This window comes from Bombina bombina, chromosome 12, assembly GCF_027579735.1.
Source record: "Bombina bombina isolate aBomBom1 chromosome 12, aBomBom1.pri, whole genome shotgun sequence".
In the NCBI taxonomy this organism is placed as follows: domain Eukaryota; kingdom Metazoa; phylum Chordata; class Amphibia; order Anura; family Bombinatoridae; genus Bombina; species Bombina bombina.
Window position 1 is genome coordinate 36,452,845 of NC_069510.1, and position 25,819 is coordinate 36,478,663.

The 25,819-nt window shown below is 35.1% G+C and overlaps 1 protein-coding gene across 2 annotated transcripts in view; it reads right to left on the bottom strand.

Annotated features, from left to right (window-relative positions):
- Nucleotides 1–450: 450 nt before the first annotated feature.
- Nucleotides 451–25,819, bottom strand: part of LOC128642846 (ficolin-1-like) — a 54,460-nt gene continuing 29,091 nt past the window's right edge. For both annotated transcript variants that reach the window (XM_053695688.1, XM_053695687.1), the window contains 3 exons: nt 8,912–9,041; nt 6,290–6,424; nt 451–1,622 (listed from right to left, as the gene is read on the bottom strand). In XM_053695688.1, the coding sequence (XP_053551663.1) occupies nt 1,357–1,622; nt 6,290–6,424; nt 8,912–9,041 (531 nt within the window). In that variant the 3' untranslated portion in view covers nt 451–1,356. The remainder of the gene's footprint in view (nt 1,623–6,289; nt 6,425–8,911; nt 9,042–25,819) is intronic.

Below are 25,819 nucleotides of genomic sequence, written 5' to 3' on the forward strand. Positions count from 1 at the left end.
ATATCTGACAGATATAGCAGTAATCACATTATCTCCAATTAAATCATAAAATGCACATAAACTCCATTCATGAGGTAATGACAGTGGAAAGAATGGAGAGACTCACATCTGATGCATGATTCAAGGGTATCCTTGACCTATGCTGCTCTTTATATAGGCTATATCACCCAATCAAATTCAGTCTAAATGCACACACCCAGATCTGTCACCTATCAGTAGGCATCATTGGGTCTATGCTGAGGGATCTAATGAACTTGAGAATAAATGACTCCACCTAGTGATCATGTGATCAAACTGTAATCCTATCAAATCCTAAGAAGAAGAATCTGCCTATTGGGTAGCTGGATCATATGACACATTGTAAATGCATCTCATCATCCATAAATTAAAATCAGTTATCCAGCCAATTATTACTATTGTATTGGTGTTGTTTTTTTGTCAAACATACAATTATTTTTAAAATAAATTTGATAATACTTTATTAGTTTCATATTCTGGGTATACATTCTCATACCACATCTTTCCAAATTAAAATATTAGCAGCAATAATTTCCTTTCTCCTTTACTGTTGTTTGGGTTTATGACATGTCTTTCTCACTTTTCTACTTACTATTGTGGCTGTAATTGAACTTAATATTTTGTGACTCAACACTCCTGTATTGTTTTGTTCATTATTTATTGTTTTGAACTATCTTTGGTTTGAGAAAATAAGGACCAAAAAAATGCTATATTAAAAAAGATATACTGTAGAAGGTTAAATACAAGGGAAATTATGCCAAAGAAACTTTACACATGTGACATCACCTACACTAGGAAGATGTATAAGATGGTTCTGGATGCAGGCTTTTTGAGAATTCTCAATGGGTCAAATACAGAAGAAAATCTGTTAAAACGTTACATTAAGCCTTTATGTATATATAAGCATTTGTAATGGGAGTTTAAATGAGTTTCTGGGACTTTGAAATTCACTTTTATGCCCCTAACTCCAATAATATCATCTTTAGACAAGATACCAACACCAATCAAATTGCAATGTTGCATTAACATAACCAAGTAGATGTTTTTTGCTCTAAATATACTTGAACAATTGTCATAATGGAATAGGAGATATTCACAATGAGTAGAACATGGCTACTTCTGATCTGATGCTTGTTTGAAAGTCAGTTTAATTCATATATATATTTGCGTGTGTGTAAGGTGTAGAAGCATCATATTTAAGGAAATAAAATCTTGAAGAACTCAATACATGGGGTTACTGCTTAGGAGACCAGACTGCCAGTAGATCAGTAAGCACCCCCTTTATGAAAGAAAATATAACTTATGCCCGAACCCAACTTGTTTTGTTCTCACGTTTCTCTACTTCCTCATTTCTGTTATTGGCCGGATTTTCATTTCAGAATGTTTATAAGAGTAGTAGTATCCTTTGGCACCGCTCCAGTTTATGCCATCGGCATAGCTGCTATGTTGTCCCAGATGATACAACCCATTTAGGTTTGAATTGTGACAACTTCCATGCCACCAGGCTCCTTTGTACATTGTGGCACAGCTTCCTTCTGCATAGACATCGTTGTCTTGGTCCATGGTGCTGAACTGCATATTATTGTGATGATTCAGGGAATCTCCTGGGAAAATGACAAAATACATTTTTATTACAAATATAAAACCATTTAGAGAGGGAGAACATAATATATTTTTATTACAAATATAAAACCATTTAGAGAGGGAGAACATAATATATTTTTATTACAAATATAAAACCATTTAGAGAGGGAGAACATAATATATTTTTATTACAAATATAAAACCATTTAGAGAGGGAGAACATAATACATTTTTATTACAAATATAAAACCATTTAGAGAGGGAGAACATAATATATATATATATATATATATATATATATTTTTTTTTTTAATTGAAGATATTTTAGCCATTTTGAATATGATCCCCCTGCTATATTTGTAAGATTTTCCTTAGGCTTCAATTTGCCTTGTTCGAGGAAATTTACTAGCGGGGTCGTATCTTGCATCTGTTTTATGTTATAGCATAGTTATTATCTATTGGTAGTAGTGGCGATGGAAATGTCGATATGTTGGGATATGTAGCTATTATCTTATCCCATTGTGTTATTATATGTTGGATCAGAGGGTAGTCTCCTATGCCTGGGGGTCTGCTTTCTGCCGTTATCCAGCATAAATTGCTAATTGTTTGAAATTGGATTAAATCCGTTTCTAATGCTACCCATGCTTTATTGTTTTTATTTGTATGCCAATCTATTACTCTCTGTAGTGCTATTGCTCTAGAATAGTTCTTGATATTCGGTACTCCCATCCTTCCTTTTTTTTTGGCATATATACTGTAGTTATGTTTATCTGGGGGTTTTTCCCGTTCCAGATGAAGGCATTAATCATCCTCTGGAAATCAATACAGTAATTTTTTGGGAGAGCTATGGGGACTGTCTGTAGGATGTATAAAATACGGAGAACATAATATATTTTTATTACAAATATAAAACCATTTAGAGAGGGAGAACATAATACATTTTTATTACAAATATAAAACCATTTAGAGAGGGAGAACACAATATATTTTTATTACAAATATAAAACCATTTAGAGAGGGAGAACATAATACATTTTTATTACAAATATAAAACCATTTAGAGAGGGAGAACATAATATATTTTTATTACAAATATAAAACCATTTAGAGAGGGAGAACATAATACATTTTTATTACAAATATAAAACCATTTAGAGAGGGAGAACATAATATATTTTTAATGCTGAAGTAAATGAATTAAGAGGACAAACTGCAAGTTACTGGGAGAAGTTTGATATAATATGTATTTTCAGTTAAAGGGACGTTTAACACCTTGTAGAACATTTTTCAGACATCTACCAAAAAATTAAAAGATTGTTTTCTGCAATTGTTTTTATTGGTCAAACTCCACCCACTACTTTCCTTACTTGAAGGAGGATTTGATTCTGAAAAAGACAGTGCTTTCCACCATCATCCTGTTAACAAACTCTCCATTTTCAGCAACAATGATAAAATAACAAACAACAAATTAGGGACAGATGTGTGGCAGGGTTAGGCTTGCACAGCAGCCATGAGCTCTTTCAGTTTTCAGGACTGTAAAATCCACAATCCTCAGGCATAGATATATCATTCTAACCTTTGCTGTCCCCACCTCCTGTTTCCCATCCTACCCATCTAGATTGCAAGTTCCCGCGGGAATAGGGCCCTCAATTCCCCCTGTTTTTTTTTTCTGTAAAATTTTGTCAGATTGTTTCTACATTATACTGTTATCCTTGTACCCATGGGCAGCGCTGCGGAATCTGTTGGCGCTTTATAAATAAAGAATAATATATATATATCTATTTAAAAGTTAAAAAAAGAACAGGAATTTAAAGTATTTCTATTAAAAAACGATTAAAAATTATATTGAATGTTTTAAGTTATTTTACTGGAAAGGGTTCAAAAGTATATATATTTGAACTCTTTTTAAAAAAGGTTTTAAAAGGGTTAAAAATTGATATGATATATAGCAAAGTATTTGAATGGAAAGGGCTCCAATGTGTATGTATGTATATGTGTCTTAATATGTGTGTGTGTGTATACTTGTGTTTATATGTGTATATATGTATGTACTGTATGTGTGCAAATACATATTTCCACATATAAATACATATATATATATATATACACACACACATATAAATACATATATATATATATATATATATATATATATATATATATACACACATACTGTATATATATATATATATATATATATATATATATACTGTATATATACAAACACACACATAAATACATATATATATATATATATATATATATATATATATATATATATATATATATATATATATATATATATATACACACACACACATACAGGGAGTGCAGAATTATTAGGCAAGTTGTATTTTTGAGGATTAATTTTATTATTGAACAACAACCATGTTCTCAATGAACCCAAAAAACTCATTAATATCAAAGCTGAATAGTATTGGAAGTAGTTTTTAGTTTGTTTTTAGTTATAGCTATTTTAGGGGGATATCTGTGTGTGCAGGTGACTATTACTGTGCATAATTATTAGGCAATTTAACAAAAAACAAATATATACCCATTTCAATTATTTATTTTTACCAGTGAAACCAATATAACATCTCAACATTCACAAATATACATTTCTGACATTCAAAAACAAAGCAAAAACAAATCAGTGACCAATATAGCCACCTTTCTTTGCAAGGACACTCAAAAGCCTGCCATCCATGGATTCTGTCAGTGTTTTGATCTGTTCACCATCAACATTGCGTGCAGCAGCAACCACAGCCTCCCAGACACTGTTCAGAGAGGTGTACTGTTTTCCCTCCTTGTAAATCTCACATTTGATGATGGACCACAGGTTCTCAATGGGGTTCAGATCAGGTGAACAAGGAGGCCATGTCATTAGATTTTCTTCTGTTATACCCTTTCTTGCCAGCCACACTGTGGAGTACTTGGACGTGTGTGATGGAGCATTGTCCTGCATGAAAATCATGTTTTTCTTGAAGGATGCAGACTTCTTCCTGTACTACTGCTTGAAGAAGGCGTCTTCCAGAAACTGGCAGTAGGACTGGGAGTTGAGCTTGACTCCATCCTCAACCCGAAAAGGCCCCACAAGCTCATCTTTGATGATACCAGCCCAAACCAGTACTCCACCTCCACCTTGCTGGCGTCTGAGTCGGACTGGAGCTCTCTCTCCTTTACCAATCCAGCCACGGGCCCATCCATCTGGCCCATCAAGACTCACTCTCATTTCATCAGTCCATAAAACCTTAGAAAAATCAGTCTTGAGATATTTCTTGGCCCAGTCTTGACGTTTCAGCTTGTGTGTCTTGTTCAGTGGTGGTCGTCTTTCAGCCTTTCTTACCTTGGCCATGTCTCTGAGTATTGCACACCTTGTGCTTTTGGGCACTCCAATGATGTTGCAGCTCTGAAATATGGCCAAACTGGTGGCAAGTGGCATCTTGGCAGCTGCACGCTTGACTTTTCTCAGTTCATGGGCAGTTATTTTGCACCTTGGTTTTTCCACACGCTTCTTGCGACCCTGTTGACTATTTTGAATGAAACACTTGATTGTTCGATGATCACGCTTCAGAAGCTTTGCAATTTTAAGAGTGCTGCATCCCTCTGCAAGATATCTCACTATTTTTGACTTTTCTGAGCCTGTCAAGTCCTTCTTTTGACCCATTTTGCCAAAGGAAAGGAAGTTGCCTAATAATTATGCACACCTGATATAGGGTGTTGATGTCATTAGACCACACCCCTTCTCATTACAGAGATGCACATCACCTAATATGCTTAATTGGTAGTAGGCTTTCGAGCCTATACAGCTTGGAGTAAGACAACATGCATAAAGAGGATGATGTGGTCAAAATACTCATTTGCCTAATAATTCTGCACTCCCTGTATATATATATATATATATATATATATATATATATATATATATATATATATATATATATATATATATATATATATATATATATATATAAATAAATAAATCTAATCCAGAGCATACACCTGGCAAGGTGTGTGTAATATGTCTGGAAAAAAACACACACCAGCCAGGTGTATGCTCTGGATTACATTTGTATTGAATTTATTGCAGTGCACCAGGTGAATGAGATGATGGTGTGTGCTGCTTCCCCATCTCCTTTTATATATATATACACACACACACATATAAATACATATATACACACACACACATATATAAATACATATATACACACACACATATATATATATATTTAAAGGGCCACTAAACCCAAAATCTTTCTTTCATGATTCAGATAGAGAATAGAAATTTAAACAACATTGCAATTTACTTCCATTATTTATTTTGCTTCATTTGAAGAAAAATCAATGCACATGGTGAGCCAATCACACGATGCTTCTATGTGCAGCAACCAATCAGCAGCTAGTGAGCATATCTAGATATGCTTTTCATCAAAGAATATCAAGAGAATAAAACAATTTAGATAATATAAGTAAATTAGAAAGATGTTTAAAATTGCATTCTCTTTCTAAATCATAAAAGAAAAAATGTGGGTGGCATGTCCCTTTAAGTCTCCCTAAATATTCTAGCGAAGTTGTAATCTGTAATATGAGTGCTATTTAGCACTATTTAGCGCTGTCGCAATCTCCATTAAAAGTATAGGTTGCTCTAGAGCGACTTCACATAGTATGGCAAACTATCACTCACCTGCATTCCCCTCCTTGAAGGCTCCAAGTAGCAACTTGTACTTCTCATCCTCTCCCAGGATTTTAAAAGACGCATATTTAGCATAGGCCTTGGCGTTCTCAAAGTCCTGAAGATCTACACGAAGCTCCCAATCGCCTACAAATAGATAACGTGTTTTATCTTATATTGAAGACATTTAAGAAGTTAACAAACACTGAAGTTTCTTACTCAGTATCTCAAAAATAATTATGACTGTTAGAACACGTTTGGTATAGTGCAGTTGCAATAATACAAGTATACCAAAGAAAGTTCCCACTGTACTGAATGGGTGCGGCCGCAATGTAATAAATGTGTTATTAATAAATAACACATTTTGTACAGTGTGATTGCTAAATCAGATCTAAACATGTACAATTCAGAGTAAACTTGTAGCGACTATACATATACAATGTTAAAAAAACCGCCTAGTTTAATATCCCGTACATAAAATCTTGTTCCTTAAGAGCAAATACCAATCAAATCGTGTTCCTAAAAAGAAAAGGGACCAATTAATTATAGACTCAGTCCTTCTGTGGCTTTAGAGTCTAAAGTTAGTACAATGCAATCGCGATATTAGATCTAAACACGTACAGTTCTGATTGAACAAATACAAAGTTAACAAAAATCTGTGGGATATTATTAATATACCGTAGAGAAAATCTTGTTCCTTTGAAGAAAAGGGACCAATCAAATAATCGACTTCTGTGGCTATGGAGTCCAAATGTAAAACCCAATATATTTTTTTTTTTTTATTAATCATTCACTATCATATCCCTCATAGCCATTCACACCTGTTCTAGCATCTGAAATCTCAATTGGCTTACCTTTTGACCCATACTTTAAAAATAGAAATAGACAGGGGCCCATATTATTTTTTTTAATTCACCACGTTCTTTACATATCAATGTATTAAAAAACAGTATTTTAATGTCAATATTTGTTACTAAACTGAATCCCATTTGCTTAATTGTTTAAATTAGATAGAAATTCTTAAAAGATTACAATATTACTATACCACATATATATCTATAATCCTTAACCAGGAAGTCATATTCAAAAACGATATCTCAACTTCACTATATGTTGAGTGAATGCCAATCATCTATAAACCTCCACAAGGTTGGTCAAAACTATTCATAAATATATTGGCTGATCTCTTTTTTCCATAAATAATATGGAGCAAAATATGAGTCAACTACAACTCAGATGATAGAAAAGGTAAGGATGTTGTGTGCGTATGGGGGGGGGGTGATAGGAAATTCTTATTGAAGACAAAAGAAATGCATTATGTTTTCCATTTGGACTCCCTAGCTCTGAGAAGACTTAAAAAGAACAGTCTACACCAGAATTTGTATTGTTTTAACAGATAGATAATCCCTTTATCACCCATTCTCTAGTTTTGCATAACCAACACAGTTATACAAATACACGTTTTATCTCTGTGATTATCTTATATCTAAGCCTCTGCAAACTGCCCCCTTATTTCAGTTCTTTTGAGAGACTTGCATATTAGCCAATCAGTCCTGACTCCTAGGTAACTCCACGTGCGTGAAAGTTTATTTTGGACTAGACTGTCCCTTTAATGGAGGAATTTTGGTAGAATGGAAGACAGTTATTTGGATTTCTACATTAATGTAATTTGTGATTAATCTTCAATGTTTAATTTATAAATAAATGTTTTTTATTATATATGGCAGGATCTTGTTTATTAATAATAATAATAATAATAATAATAAGAAATGTAGATCGTGTAATCTAGTAAATGACCACAAGGGTGTGCTATATCCAGATGAGGACACAGTCAGTGATTGGATATGCACGTACGACTGTTTCTCATTTGCTCATCTGCTGTATTCTAGCTGGAGTTGCACAGAAGTTCATCTTTCCCTATGTAATTAATCTTTTGCAGTTTTTAACACCTAATGAAGGAAGGGAATTTGTTCTACACAAATACAGTATCTTGTTTACTCTAGAACTTCTCTTTAATGTGTTTATTGTTGTATTCTGGTCACCACCTGTTGAGAAAAAGTAAATAATTCTATGCAAACTAATTGTTACAAACGTTATATTAGATGGTCGCATGTTTTAAACTCAGCACATAATCTATTTCTGGCATTGTGCTAATGCAGGGGCTGCCTCTGCTTAGGGTAAGGAGTAGAGTTAATTCTCAACATAATTATCACATGTTTTGTTCTCTTGGTGTCTTTTGTTGAAAAGCAGGGACGTAATCTCAGGAGTGTGCATATGTCTGAAGTACTATATGGCAGCAATTTTGCAAGAATTTTTGCAAGAACACTAGATGGCAGCACTATTTCCTGTCATGTAGAGTTTCTGACTCCTACCTGCTTATCTCTTCAACAAAGAATACCATGGGAACAAAGCACATTTGATAATAGAAGTAAATTGGAAACTTTTTTTATTGTATGTTCTGTCTGAATCATGAAAGAAAATGTGTGGGTTTCACATCCCTTTATGTTTGTACAAAGAACAGAATAATGAGTATGATTTCCATACTACCCCATATTATAACATTTATAAATAGAAATGTCTCTAGATACTTCATTATTTTTATTGTACACAAAAGGAAGAACCAAGAATCTTTACCAGCTGATGTTATCTTGTGAATATTGTCATTTCCCAACCAGAACTCATTTAAACGGCTGCCAAATCCTGTCTTGTAGGAATTCCAGTCGCGCAGAAAGTCTACAGAGCCATCCCAACGTCTCTGGAAAACCTGCAGTAAGGAGACCAGGTGAGTTATATCACAAGCCTCATCATTTATATTTACAGAGAGTGTAATAGATATGTAAACTTCATATTAACATTATTTATATTTACAGAGAGTGTAACAGATATTTAAACTTCATAATAACATCATTTATATTTACAGAGAGTGTAACAGATATGTAAACTTCATATTAACATCATTTATATTTACAGAGAGTGTAATAGATATGTAAACTTCATATTAACATCATTTATATTTACAGAGAGTGTAATAGATATGTAAACTTCATATTAACATCATTTATATTTACAGAGAGTGTAATAGATATGTAAACTTCATATTAACATCATTTATATTTACAGAGTGTAATAGATATGTAAACTTCATATTAACATCATTTATATTTACAGAGAGTGTAATAGATATGTAAACTTCATATTAACATCATTTATATTTACAGAGGTGTAATAGATATGTAAACTTCATATTAACATCATTTATATTTACAGAGTGTGTAATAGATATGTAAACTTCATATTAACATCATTTATATTTACAGAGAGTGTAACAGATATGTAAACTTCATATTAACATCATTTATATTTACAGAGAGTGTAACAGATATGTAAACTTTATATTAACATTATTTATATTTACAGAGAGTGTAATAGATATGTAAACTTCATATTAACATCATTTATATTTACAGAGAGTGTAATAGATATGTAAACTTTATATTAACATTATTTATATTTACAGAGAGTGTAATAGATATGTAAACTTTATATTAACATTATTTATATTTACAGAGAGTGTAATAGATATGTAAACTTCATATTAACATCATTTATATTTACAGAGAGTGTAATAGATATGTAAACTTCATATTAACATTATTTATATTTACAGAGAGTGTAATAGATATGTAAACTTCATATTAACATCATTTATATTTACAGAGAGTGTAATAGATATGTAAACTTCATATTAACATCATTTATATTTACAGAGAATGTAATAGATACGTAAACTTCATATTAACAGAATTTATATTTACAGAGTTAATAGATATGTAAACTTTCTATTAACATCATTTATATTTACAGAGAGTATAATAGATATGTAAACTTCATATTGACATCATTTATATTTACAGAGGGTGTAATAGATCTGTAAACTTCATACTAACATAATTTATATTTACAGAGAGTATAATAGATATGTAAACTTCATATTGACATCATTTATATTTACAGAGAGTGTAATAGATATGTAAACTTCATATTTACATAATTTATATTTACAGAGAGTGTAACAGATATGTAGACTTCATATTAACATCATTTATATTTACAGAGAGTTAATAGATATGTAAACTTCATATTAACATCATTTATAGTTACAGAGCATGTAATAGATATGTAAACTTCATATTAACATAATTTATATTTACAGAGAGTATAATAGATATTAGACCTGTGCGATTCGATTCGGTCCGAATCGAAATTCGGACAAATTTGTCGAATTCGGAGATTCGGATCGATTTGAATTTCCGAATTGCAGTAGTGCCGAATCTACCGAATAAATCTGAATCGATTTGAATTTATTCGGTAGATTCGGATGGATTCGGTTTGCCGTGTATTACACTATCCCACTTAACACTGACTGAAATTCCGAAATTCCGAATTGATTCGAGCCGAATCGAACTGAATTTTTCACGAATCCGAAAGAATCCGAAACAAATTAATTCGATTTCTTCCGAATTCGAATCGATCCGAACCGAAATTCGAATCGGTCCGAATCGATCCGAACCGAATTTTTTGAAGCTGCACAAGTCTAATAGATATGTAAACTTCATATTAACATTTATATTTACAGAGCATGTAATAGATATGTAAACTTCATATTAACATCATTTATGTTTACACAGAGTGTAATAGATATGTAAACTTCATATTAACATTATTTATATTTACAGAGAGTGTAATAGATATGTAAACTTCATATTAACATCATTTATATTTACAGAGAGTGTAATAGATATGTAAACTTTATATTAACATCATTTATATTTACAGAGGGTGTAATAGATATGTAAACTTCATATTAACATCATTTATATTTACAGAGCGTGCAATAGATATGTAAACTTCATATTAATATCATTTATATTTACAGAGAGTGCAATAGATATGTACATTTCATATTAACAGAATTTATATTTACAGAGAGTATAATAGATATGTAAACTTCATATTAACATCATTTATATTTACAGAGAGTTAATAGATATGTAAACTTCATATTAACATAATTTATATTTACAGACGGCTAGATTTGGAGTTTTGTCGGTAACGACCCGAAAAACTAACGCCCGCGTTTTACTGGCCGCACCATAAAAATAACTCTGGTATCGAGAGTCCACATAAAGGCTGCGTTAGGCTCCAAAAAAGGAGCGTAGAGCATTTTTAACGCAGCTTCAACTCTCGATACCAGAGTTGCTTACGGACGCGGCCAGCCTCAAAAACGTGCTCGTGCACGATTCTCCCATAGGAAACAATGGGGCTGTTTGAGCTGAAAAAAAACCTAACACCTGCAAAAAAGCCGCGTTCAGCTCCTAACGCAGCCCCATTGTTTGCTATGCGGTAACCCTTCCGACGTCTGCACTTAACACTCTAACATGTACCCCGAGTCTAAACACCCCTAACCTTACACTTATTAACCCCTAATCTGCCGCCCCCGCTATCGTTGACCCCTGCATATTATTTTTAACCCCTAATCTGCCGCTCCGTAAACCGCCGCTACTTACATTATCCTTATGTACCCCTAATCTGCTGCCCCTAACACCGCCGACCCCTATATTATATTTATTAACCCCTAATCTGCCCCCCACAACGTCGCCTCCACCTGCCTACACTTATTAACCCCTAATCTGCCGACCGGACCGCACCGCTATTATAATAAAGTTATTAACCCCTAATCCGCCTCACTAACCCTATCATAAATAGTATTAACCCCTAATCTGCCCTCCCTAACATTGCCGACACCTAACTTCAAACATTAACCCCTAATCTGCCGACCGAATCTCGCCGCTATTCTAATAAATGTATTAACCCCTAAAGCTAAGTCTAACCCTAATACTAACACCCCCCTAAGTTAAATATAATTGAAATCTAACGAAATGAATTAACTCTTATTAAATAAATTATTCCTATTTAAAGCTAAATACTTACCTGTAAAATAAATCCTAATATAGCTACAATATAAATTATAATTATATTATAGCTATTTTAGGATTTATATTTATTTTACAGGTAACTTCGTATTTATTTTTACCAGGTACAATAGCTATTAAATAGTTAAGAACTATTTAATAGCTAAAATAGTTAAAATAATTACAAATTTACCTGTAAAAGAAATCCTAACCTAAGTTACAAATAAACCTAACACTAGACTATCAATAAATTAATTAAATAAACTACCTACAATTACCTACAATTAACCTAACACTACACTATCAATAAATTAATTAAATACAATTGCTACAAATAAATACAATTAAATAAACTAGCTAAAGTACAAAAAATAAAAAAGAACTAAGTTACAAAAAATAAAAAAATATTTACAAACATAAGAAAAGTATTACAACAATTTTAAACTAATTACACCTACTCTAAGCCCCCTAATAAAATAACAAAGCCCCCCAAAATAAAAAAATGCCCTACCCTATTCTAAATTACTACAGTTCAAAGCTCTTTTACCTTACCAGCCCTGAACAGGGCCCTTTGCGGGGCATGCCCCAAGAAGTTCAGCTCTTTTGCCTGTAAAAAAAAACATACAATACCCAAGCCCCCCAACATTACAACCCACCACCCACATACCCCTAATCTAACCCAAACCTCCCTTAAATAAACCTAACACTAAGCCCCTGAAGATCATCCTACTTTGTCTTCACCATACCAGGTTCACCGATCGGTCCAGAAGAGCTCCTCCGATGTCCTGATCCAAGCCCAAGCGGGGGGCTGAAGAGGTCCATGATCCGGCTGAAGTCTTCATCCAAGCGGGGCAGAAGAGTTCTTCCATCCGATTGAAGTCTTCATCCAAGCGGCATCCATCCGGAGCGAAGCGGCAGCATCCTGAAGACCTCCACCGCGGAACATCCATCCTGGCCGACGACTGAACGACGAATGACGGTTCCTTTAAATGACGTCATCCAAGATGGCATCCCTCGAATTCCGATTGGCTGATAGGATTCTATCAGCCAATCGGAATTAAGGTAGGAATATTCTGATTGGCTGATGGAATCAGCCAATCAGAATCAAGTTCAATCCGATTGGCTGATCCAATCAGCCAATCAGATTGAGCTTGCATTCTATTGGCTGTTCCAATCAGCCAATAGAATGCGAGCTCAATCTGATTGGCTGATTGGATCAGCCAATCGGATTGAACTTGATTCTGATTGGCTGATTCCATCAGCCAATCAGAATATTCCTACCTTAATTCCGATTGGCTGATAGAATCCTATCAGCCAATCGGAATTCGAGGGACGCCATCTTGGATGACGTCATTTAAAGGAACCGTCATTCGTCGTTCAGTCGTCGGCCAGGATGGATGTTCCGCGGTGGAGGTCTTCAGGATGCTGCCGCTTCGCTCCGGATGGATGCCGCTTGGATGAAGACTTCAATCGGATGGATGAACTCTTCTGCCCCGCTTGGATGAAGACTTCAGCCGGATCATGGACCTCTTCAGCCCCCCGCTTGGGCTTGGATCAGGACATCGGAGGAGCTCTTCTGGACCGATCAGTGAACCTGGTATGGTGAAGACAAGGTAGGATGATCTTCAGGGGCTTAGTGTTAGGTTTATTTAAGGGGGGTTTGGGTTAGATTAGGGGTATGTGGGTGGTGGATTGTAATGTTGGGGGGCTTGGGTATTGTATGTTTTTTTTTACAGGCAAAAGAGCAGAACTTCTTGGGGCATGCCCCGCAAAGGGCCCTGTTCAGGGCTGGTAAGGTAAAAGAGCTTTTAACTTTAGTAATTTAGAATAGGGTAGGGCATTTTTTATTTTGGGGGGCTTTGTTGTTTTATTAGGGGGCTTAGAGTAGGTGTAATTAGTTTAAAATTGTTGTAATATTTTTCTTATGTTTGTAGATATTTTTTTATTTTTTGTAACTTAGTTCTTTTTTATTTTTTGTACTTTAGCAAGTTTATTTAATTGTATTTATTTGTAGGAATTGTATTAAATTAATTTATTGATAGTGTAGTGTTAGGTTAATTGTAGGTAATTGTAGGTAGTTTATTTAATTAATTTATTGATAGTATAGTGTTAGTTTTAATTGTAACTTAGTTTAGGATTTCTTTTACAGGTAAATTTGTAATTATTTTAACTATTTTAGCTATTAAATAGTTCTTAACTATTTAATAGCTATTGTACCTGGTTAAAATAAATACAAAGTTACCTGTAAAATAAATATAAATCCTAAAATAGCTATAATATAATTATAATTTATATTGTAGCTATATTAGGATTTATTTTACAGGTAAGTATTTAGCTTTAAATAGGAATAATTTATTTAATAAGAGTTAATTTATTTCGTTAGATTTAAATTATATTTAACTTAGGGGGGTGTTAGTGTTAGGGTTAGACTTAGCTTTAGGGGTTAATACATTTATTAGAATAGCGGTGAGCTCCGGTCGGCAGATTAGGGGTTAATAATTGAAGTTAGGTGTCGGCGATGTTAGGGAGGGCAGATTAGGGGTTAATACTATTTATTATAGGGTTAGTGAGGCGGATTAGGGGTTAATAACTTTATTATAGTAGCGCTCAGGTCCGCTCGGCAGATTAGGGGTTAATAAGTGTAGGCAGGTGGAGGCGACGTTGTGGGGGGCAGATTAGGGGTTAATAAATATAATATAGGGGTCGGCGGTGTTAGGGGCAGCAGATTAGGGGTACATAGGGATAATGTAGCTGGCGGCGGCGTGCGGACGGCAGATTAGGGGTTAATAAGTGTAGGTAGCTGGCGGCGACGTTGTGGGGGGCAGATTAGGGGTTAATAAATATAATACTGGGGGCGGAGCTGACCGTGGAAGGGATAGGTAGCATGGAGTAAGAGCTCCTGCTAAACTTTCTAGATTTTAAGGCTTTTCATATAAAAGAAGTGTACTATCCTAAGATTATACCTAATGTAACGGAAGGAACCGGTCTATGGCATGCTCTGCCGAGCTTTAAAACTAGAATTAAGATTACAGCCATTACTTTTGTGACTTTCTGAAGCCACGAGGCGACTGAGCATATAAACCTTCATATCCACAAAGCTTTTGCTCGGATTTATGGAACCTGAACACTAGCTTCCTATATCGCACTTAGGAAGGCAAGCACAGTGAGTGGAGACCTAGTTGCTGGATCCCTAAGATACTGATCTGTTCCTATCTAGATCCGGTGGTTAATGTGCATCATGGAACCCATCGCATTGCTGCGGGAGATAGGCTCCCTGTTACAGCAGTATCAAGAGGCCTTCACATCATCGCTCACAACAGTAGACTATTTACCCGTTACTACCCTCCCTTCCAAGATTACCAAAGACGGCGATATCGGTGAACCCCATGTGAGCGATGGTTTGGGACCCCAGCGGCCGCCATCTTTTTTCTTACCGGACCTTCAGTCACGGAGATTTCCCGGCTCTTCCCTGATGGAGTCCTACTGCCTGGCAGCTACCATTTTACCGGGTGAGGTTGTGGCTGGTCTGGAACCTGTTGCCTCTGACAACACGGACAGGAGCCTTAGATCGGAGAAGTTTTTTAATCCTGTGTGGCAGCACAAAGTGGAAACGGACTGTACACTGGATAGGATCTTCTTGAAGCAACATGCTTGTGGACAGATAAGTGTTAAGCATGGAGAATCAGAACTGCAACAATCGTCTATGGCCTGTTTGCCTGTGTTTGCACACTATTGCTACGTGGAGAATTGTGGAGAGTTCTCATGCCTCGTCTATGACTTTTGGCTGACCAATTATCATTTAACCATTATGATCTATAGATCTGGAGTCGGTTAAGTATTAGAGATATGAGTTTGACAATTGTATGACTGCAGCTCAATATAAGCCATCTACCTTGTTTTTGATGTTTACTGTGTTGTATAGTCACTACTTGTTTGAAATGTTTTTGCAGTTTTTTTATGTTTACAGAGAAGTTAGCTTATTCTTGAATTTCTAGTACAGGATTCTTCTGTTTATACGGATGTTATACTACTTTATTTGTTAGTGACCTAGATTATATATAGATACAATTCACCTATGCAGGGTCTCACTATTGAATTACTGTTGAACATACTCTTATATCACCAATATTGCTAGTTCTAATTGGCACATGCTATACACAGTTTCCCTGTATTAATGCTACACTTTGCTTATTACATTATTATTGTTCCATGCAGGTATCTTGGAGAGCAAATTTTATGCAGAATTTTTATCTTGGTTATTAAAACAGCTATATTATAGAGAGAATAGATTATGGATTGAATTTACGGAGCCAGCACCCACTTGAAAAACAATAACTGTTCCTCCTTTTTCAACATACTGCTCATATCCCCCTTGGCTCACTAGATAGCAGCACACAAACATAAGAACACTTAGCTTGGCACAAAATTGATATAAAGAAGATATCACTTTCCTTCAGCTCTCTGACTCACACTTGGATATTACATTTCTGCGCATTCGGTATAAATATAGTTTCAGTTATCCTAGTCAGCTTTGTTTCCAGGGTTGGACAGTTTCTGAGTATCTAATAGGTGTTCCCCAGTTCATATATCTTCAAAGTCAAAACATCCTCTGATAACTAATCTGCCATTAACGCATAGCAATACCAGATATAGTCTGCTTTGGGGTAATCTAAGAAAACTGTTGATAACTACTATAAACATACAAGAGAATATTTGTGCAAAATAGATGTTCCTATTCTTTTTTTATATGTAGATTAAGGAAGCAACACACTTTATTTTTCGAAACACTGCTGATTTATAGACAGTGGGAGGGTTGCCTGCGGCCGAGGCAGCACTCTGTATTTCATTTTATTTCCTAGTATATCTAATGTAGAATATTGCTTCCTGCAAGCAGACTGTTTCCAACTCCTATTAACACCTGCACCCAATATAGTAACTCACACAGACCATGCATCCATAGAGTCCAGGTTAACATTTAACAGTTTTGCTACTTCAATTTCAACACCAAAAAAGAAAAAAAAAAAAAAGAAAAGAAAAAGGAAAATGAAGAATATATAAATAAAATATTTCCACTTACACTGAGACTTTTAACTACGACCTCCCCCCCACACACACATAACGAATCTCCTTGATAAGGAGGGCTAAATACGCGGCTTTTCTTGCCTATGCCGCAACCTTTCATTTCTAAACCCAATAATTCATATTTACATACTCCATCATAACACCCACAATACATAACTATAAGATAGCAGATTTCGCTTTTTTATATATATATATTTTTGTTCAATATTAATAGTTTTGTTCTCCCACAGATTTAATGCTGTAATAGTTGATTGAGGTACATAAGTGACCTCTTAAGCTTGGGGAGGACAATTCTATCTCTCCAAGGAAAAATAGAAAATGTGAGGTTTAAATTTAGCATGTTTAGCAAATCTGGGATGTAGCAGATATGATTATATATTTAATCTTTTTTTTTTGGACAAAATGTCTGTTGTGTTATTTTTTCTGTATTTCTGTATGACGCTTGAAATTTCATCTGTCTGTTATATTGCTTCTTTAACCTCAATAAAAATTATTATAAAAATAAATAAAAAAATAAAATAAATATAATACAGGGGTCGGCGGTGTTAGGGGCAGCAGATTAGGGGTACATAAGGATAACGTAGGTGGCGGTCGGCAGATTAGGGGTTAAAAAAAATTAATTGAGTGGCGGCGATGTGGGGGGACCTCGGTTTAGGGGTACATAGGTAGTTTATGGGTGTTAGTGTACTTTAGAGTACAGTAGTTAAGAGCTTTATGAACCGGCGTTAGCCCAGAAAGCTCTTAACTACTGACTTTTTTCCTGCGGCTGGAGTTTTGTCGTTAGATGTCTAACGCTCACTTCAGAAACGACTCTAAATACCGGAGTTAGGAAGATCCCATTGAAAAGATAGGATACGCAATTGACGTAAGGGGATCTGCGGTATGGAAAAGTCGCGGCTGAAAAGTGAGCGTTAGACCCTATTTTGAGTGACTCTAAATACCGGCGGTAGCCTAAAACCAGCGTTAGGAGCCTCTAACGCTGGTTTTCACGGCTACCGCCAAACTCCAAATCTAGGTCAGAGAGTGTAATAGATATGTAAACTTCATATTAACATAATTTATATTTACAGAGAGTTAATAGATATGTAAACTTCATATTAAGCTCATTTATAGTTACAGAGCATGTAATAGATATGTAAACTTCATATTAACATAATTTATATTTATAGAGAGTATAATAGATATTAGACCTGTGCGATTCGATTCGGTCCGAATCGAAATTCGGACAAATTTGTCGAATTCGGAGATTCGGATCGATTTGAATTTCCGAATTGCGGTAGTGCCGAATCTACCGAATAAATCCGAATCGATTTGAATTTATTCGGTAGATTCGGAAGGATTCGGATTGCCGTGTATTACACTATCCCACTTAACACTGACCGAAATTCCGAATTGATTCGAGCCGAATCGAACTGAATTTTTCACGAATCCGAAAGAATCCAAATGAATCCGAAACGAATTAATTCGATTTCTTCCGAATTCGAATCGATCCGAACCGAAATTCGAATCGGTCTGAATCGATCCGAACCGAATTTTTTGAAGCTGCACAAGTCTAATAGATATGTAAACTTCATATTAACATTTATATTTACAGAGCATGTAATAGATATGTAAACTTCATATTAACATCATTTATGTTTACACAGAGTGTAATAGATATGTAAACTTCATATTAACATTATTTATATTTACAGAGAGTGTAATAGATATGTAAACTTCATATTAACATCATTTATATTTACAGAGAGTGTAATAGATATGTAAACTTTATATTAACATCATTTATATTTACAGAGGGTGTAATAGATATGTAAACTTCATATTAACATCATTTATATTTACAGAGAGTTAATAGATATGTAAACTTCATATTAACATTTATATTTACAGAGCATGTAATAGATATGTAAACTTCATATTAACATAATTTATGTTTACACAGAGTGTAATAGATATGTAAACTTCATATTAACATTATTTATATTTACAGAGAGTGTAATAGATATGTAAACTTCATATTAACATCATTTATATTTACAGAGAGTGTAATAGATATGTAAACTTCATATTAACATAATTTATATTTACAGAGAGTGTTATAGATATGTAAACTTCCTGTTAACATCATTTATATTTACAGAGAGTGTAATAGATATGTAATCTTCATACTAACATCATTTATATTTACAGAGCGTGTAATAGATATGTAAACTTCATATTAACATTATTTATATTTCCAGAAGGTGTAATAGATCTGTAAACTTCATATTAACATCATTTATATTTACAGAGAGTGTAATAGATCTGTAAACTTCATATTAACATCATTTATATTTACAGAGAGTGTAATAGATCTGTAAACTTCATATTAACATCATTTATATTTACAGAGAGTGTAATAGATATGTAAACTTCATATTAACATCATTTATATTTACAGAGAGTGTAATAGATATGTAAACTTCATATTAACATCATTTATATTTACAGAGAGTGTAATAGATCTGTAAACTTCATATTAACATCATTTATATTTACAGAGAGTGTAATAGATATGTAATCTTCATAATAACATCATTTATATTTACAGAGGGTGTAATAGATATGTAATCTTCATATTAACATCATTTATATTTACAGAGAGTTAATAGATATGTAAACTTCATATTACCATCATTTATATTTACAGAGAGTTAATAGATATGTAAACTTCATATTAACATCATTTATATTTACCAAAGCCTAGATTTGGAGTTCGGCGGTAAAAGGGCTGTTAACGCTCCGCGGGCTTTTTTCTGGCCGCACCATAAAATTAACTCTGGTATCGAGAGTTCAAACAAATGCTGCGTTAGGCTCCAAAAAAGGAGCGTAGAGCATTTTTACCGCAAATGCAACTCTCGATACCAGAGTTGCTTACGGACGCGGCCAGCCTAAAAAACGTGCTCGTGCACGATATCCCCATAGGAAACAATGGGGCTGTTTGAGCTGAAAAAAAACCTAACACCTGCAAAAAAGCAGCGTTCAGCTCCTAACGCAGCCCCATTGTTTCCTATGGGGAAACACTTCCTACGTCTGCACCTAACACTCTAACATGTACCCCGAGTCTAAACACCCCTAACCTTACACTTATTAACCCCTAATCTGCCGCCCCCGCTATCGCTGACCCCTGCATATTTTTTTTAACCCCTAATCTGCCGCTCCGTAAACCGCCGCAACCTACGTTATCCCTATGTACCCCTAATCTGCTGCCCCTAAAACCGCCGACCCCTATATTATATTTATTAACCCCTAATCTGCCGCCCCCAACGTCGCCTCCACCTGCCTACACTTATTAACCCCTAATCTGCCGAGCGGACCTGAGCGCTACTATAATAAAGTTATGAACCCCTAATCCGCCTCACTAACCCTATCATAAATAGTATTAACCCCTAATCTGCCCTCCCTAACATCGCCGACACCTAACTTCAATTATTAACCCCTAATCTGCCGACCGGAGCTCACCGCTATTCTAATAAATGTATTAACCCCTAAAGCTAAGTCTAACCCTAACACTAACACCCCCCTAAGTTAAATATAATTTTTATCTAACGAAATAAATTAACTCTTATTAAATAAATGATTCCTATTTAAAGCTAAATACTTACCTGTAAAATAAATCCTAATATAGCTAGAATATAAATTATAATTATATTATAGCTATTTTAGGATTTATATTTATTTTACAGGCAACTTGGTAATTATTTTAACCAGGTACAATAGCTATTAAATAGTTAAGAACTATTTAATAGTTACCTAGTTAAAATAATAACAAATTTACCTGTAAAATAAATCCTAACCTAAGATATAATTAAACCTAACACTAGACTATCAATAAAATAATTAAATAAACTACCTACAATTACCTACAATTAACCTAACACTACACTATCAATAAATTAATTAAACACAATTCCTACAAATAAATACAATTAAATAAACTAGCTAAAGTACAAAAAATAAAAAAGAACTAAGTTACAGAAAATAAAAAAATATTTATAAACATAATAAAAATATTACAACAATTTTAAACTAATTACACCTACTCTAAGCCCCCAAATAAAATAACAAAGCCCCCCAAAATAAAAAATTCCCTACCCTATTCTAAATTAAAAAAGTTACAAGCTCTTTTACCTTACCAGCCCTGAACAGGGCCCTTTGCGGGGCATGCCCCAAGAATTTCAGCTCTTTTGCCTGTAAAAGAATAAATACAATACCCCCCCCCCCAACATTACAACCCACCACCCACATACCCCTAATCTAACCCAAACCCCCCTTAAATAAACCTAACACTAAGCCCCTGAAGATCTTCCTACCTTGTCTTCACCATACCAGGTTCACCGATCCGTCCTGAAGAGCTCCTCCGATGTCCTGATCCAAGCCCAAGCGGGGGCTGAAGAGGTCCATGATCCGGTCAAAGTCTTCATCCAAGCGGGGCAGAAGAGGATCTTCCATCCGATTGAAGTCATCATCCAGGCGGCATCTTCTATGGTCTTCCATCTGGAGCGAAGCGGCAGGATCCTGAAGACCTCCAGCGCGGAACATCCATCCGGACCGACGACTGAACGACGAATGACTGTTCCTTTAAGGGACGTCATCCAAGATGGCGTCCCTCGAATTCCGATTGGCTGATAGAATCCTATCAGCCAATCGGAATTAAGGTAGGAATTTTCTGATTGGCTGATGGAATCAGCCAATCAGAATCTAGTTCAATCCGATTGGCCGATCCAATCAGCCAATCAGATTGAGCTCGCATTCTATTGGCTGATCGGAACAGCCAATAGAATGCGAGCTCAATCTGATTGGCTGATTGGATCAGCCAATCGGATTGAACTTGATTCTGATTGGCTGATTCCATCAGCCAATCAGAAAATTCCTACCTTAATTCCGATTGGCTGATAGAATCGGAACAGCCAATAGAATGCGAGCTCAATCTGATTGGCTGATTGGATCAGCCAATCGGATTGAACTTGATTCTGATTGGCTGATTCCATCAGCCAATCAGAAAATTCCTACCTTAATTCCGATTGGCTGATAGAATCCTATCAGCCAATCGGAATTCGAGGGACGCCATCTTGGATGACGTCCCTTAAAGGAACAGTCATTCGTCGTTCAGTCGTCGGTCCGGATGGATGTTCCGCGCTGGAGGTCTTCAGGATCCTGCCGCTTCGCTCCGGATGGAAGACCATAGAAGATGCCGCCTGGATGATGACTTCAATCGGATGGAAGATCCTCTTCTGCCCCGCTTGGATGAAGACTTTGACCGGATCATGGACCTCTTCAGCCCCCGCTTGGGCTTGGATCAGGACATCGGAGGAGCTCTTCAGGACGGATCGGTGAACCTGGTATGGTGAAGACAAGGTAGGAAGATCTTCAGGGGCTTAGTGTTAGGTTTATTTAAGGGGGGTTTGGGTTAGATTAGGGGTATGTGGGTGGTAAGTTGTAATGTTGGGGGGGGGGTATTGTATTTATTCTTTTACAGGCAAAAGAGCTGAAATTCTTGGGGCATGCCCCGCAAAGGGCCCTGTTCAGGGCTGGTAAGGTAAAAGAGCTTGTAACTTTTTTAATTTAGAATAGGGTAGGGAATTTATTATTTTGGGGGGCTTTGTTATTTTATTAGGGGGCTTAGAGTAGGTGTAATTAGTTTAAAATTGTTGTAATATTTTTATTATGTTTGTAAATATTTTTTTATTTTCTGTAACTTAGTTCTTTTTTATTTTTTGTACTTTAGCTAGTTTATTTAAGTGTATTTATTTGTAGGAATTGTGTTTAATTAATTTATTGATAGTGTAGTGTTAGGTTAATTGTAGGTAATTGTAGGTAGTTTATTTAATTATTTTATTGATAGGGTAGTGTTAGGTTTAATTATATCTTAGGTTAGGATTTATTTTACAGGTAAATTTGTTATTATTTTAACTAGGTAACTATTAAATAGTTCTTAACTATTTAATAGCTATTGTACCTGGTTAAAATAATTACAAAGTTGCCTGTAAAATAAATATTAATCCTAAAATAGCTACAATGTAATTATAATTTATATTGTAGCTATATTAGGATTTATTTTACAGGTAAGTATTTAGCTTTAAATAGGAATAAGTTATTTAATAAGAGTTAATTAATTTCGTTAGATGTAAATTATATTTAATTTAGGGGGGTGTTAGTGTTAGGGTTAGACTTAGCTTTAGGGGTTAATACATTTATTAGAATAGCGGTGAGGTCCGCTCGGCAGATTAGGGGTTAATAATTGAAGGTAGGTGTCGGCGATGTTAGGGAGGGCAGATTAGGGGTTAATACTATTTATGATAGGGTTAGTGAGGCGGATTAGGGGTTAATACATTTATTATAGTAGCGCTCAGGTCCGCTCGGCAGACTAGGGGTTAATAAGTGTCGGCGACGTTGAGGGGGGCAGATTAGGGGTTAATAAATATAATATAGGGGTCGGCGATGTTAGGGGCAGCAGATTAGGGGTACATAGGGATAACGTAGGTGGCGGCGATTTGCGGTCGGAAGATTAGGGGTTAATTATTTTAAGTAGCTGGCGGCGACGTTGTGGGGGGCAAGTTAGGGGTTAAGAAATATAATATAGGGGTCGGCGGGGTTAGGGGCAGCAGATTAGGGGTACATAAGTATAACGTAGGTGGCGGTCGGCAGATTAGGGGTTAAAAATTTAAATCGAGTGGCGGCGATGTGGGGGGACCTCGGTTTAGGGGTACATAGGTAGTTTATGGGTGTTAGTGTACTTTAGGGTACAGTAGTTAAGAGCTTTATAAACCGGCGTTAGCCAGAAAGCTCTTAACTCCTGCTATTTTCAGGCGGCTGGAGTTTTGTCGTTAGAGCTCTAACGCTCACTTCAGAAACGACTCTAAATACCAGCGTTAGAAAGATCCCATTGAAAACATAGGATACGCAAATGGCGTAGGGGGATCTGCGGTATAGAAAAGTCGCGGCTGAAAAGTGAGCGTTAGACCCTTTAATCACTGACTCCAAATACCAGCGGGCGGCCAAAACCAGCGTTAGGAGCCTCTAACGCTGGTTTTGACGGCTACCGCCGAACTCCAAATCTAGGCCAGAGAGTGTAATAGATATGTAAACTTCATACTAACATCATTTATATTTACAGAGAGTGTAATAGATATGTAAACTTCATATTAACATCATTTATTATATTTACAGAGAGTGTAATAGATATGTAAACTTCATATTAACATCATTTATATTTACAGAGAGTGTAATAGATATGTAAACTTCATACTAACATCATTTATATTTACAGAGAGTTAATAGATATGTAAACTTCATATTAACATCATTTATATTTACAGAGAGTTAATAGATATGTAAACTTCATATTAACATAAGACACTATTAATTAAAGGGACACTAAACCCAAATTTGTTCTTTCATGATTCAGATAGAGCAGCAATTTTAAGCAACTTAATTGACTCCTATTATCAATTTTTCTTTGTTCTCATGTTATCTTGATTTGAAAAAGCAGTAATAAAAGGTTAGGAGCCGTCCCCTTTTTAGTTTAGCACCTGGTAGCGCTTGCTGATTGGTTTGCTACATTTAGCCACAAATCAGCAAGTGCTACCCAGGTGCTGAACAAAAAATGGTCCGGCTCTAAAGCTACAGTACTGCTTTTTCAAATCAAGATAACATGAAAACAAAGAAAAAATGATAATAGGAGTAAATTAGAAAGGTTCTTAAAATCTCCTGCTCTATCTGAATCATGAAAGAAAAACAATGGGTTTAGTATCCCTTTAAGAACAAAAGACACATATTACTTCCATCATGTATATGAAAGAGCAGTAGATAAATATTTTAAAAATATTTTTGCACAATAAAAAGCTTCAGTTAAAGGGACAGTCTAGATCCAATACATCATTTTGATTACTCATTGTTACATACAAGAGAAACTTCCTGCAGCTGGTCACACATCTATAAGCTTGTAAGAAGTACCTGAAACATAAAATTTTCATTGTTTGTTAGAATCCGAAATTGGACACCAAGCTCCGCCCACGTATTCTGTGTATATTTTGGTATGTTAAGTTTCTCTAATTACAATCAACTCTTAAATAAGTTTTCCTACTGGCATTTGCTGATTTGTGTATGTGCAATTTGAAATAGCTAATTTAAAAATATTAAATGTGCACTGCTAAACTGTCATACAAGAAAACAGCTAACTAGACAAGAAGAAAGCTTAGGGCGGAGCTTAACGGCCATTTTCAGTTGCTAACAAACAATGATTATTTCAACGTTTCATGTACCTTTTACAAGCTTATAGATGTGGAACCCTTTGCAAGAGACCTGTCTGGTATGTAACAATAAGTACTAAGTATTGGGTCTAGAATGTCCCTTTAAATGTTGTTTAAATGTGAAGAGACTGTAACAGGAAGTGCTTATCTGTGTTCTTGGGCTCTATCGCACACTGACCAATAGTGACAACTCCCAC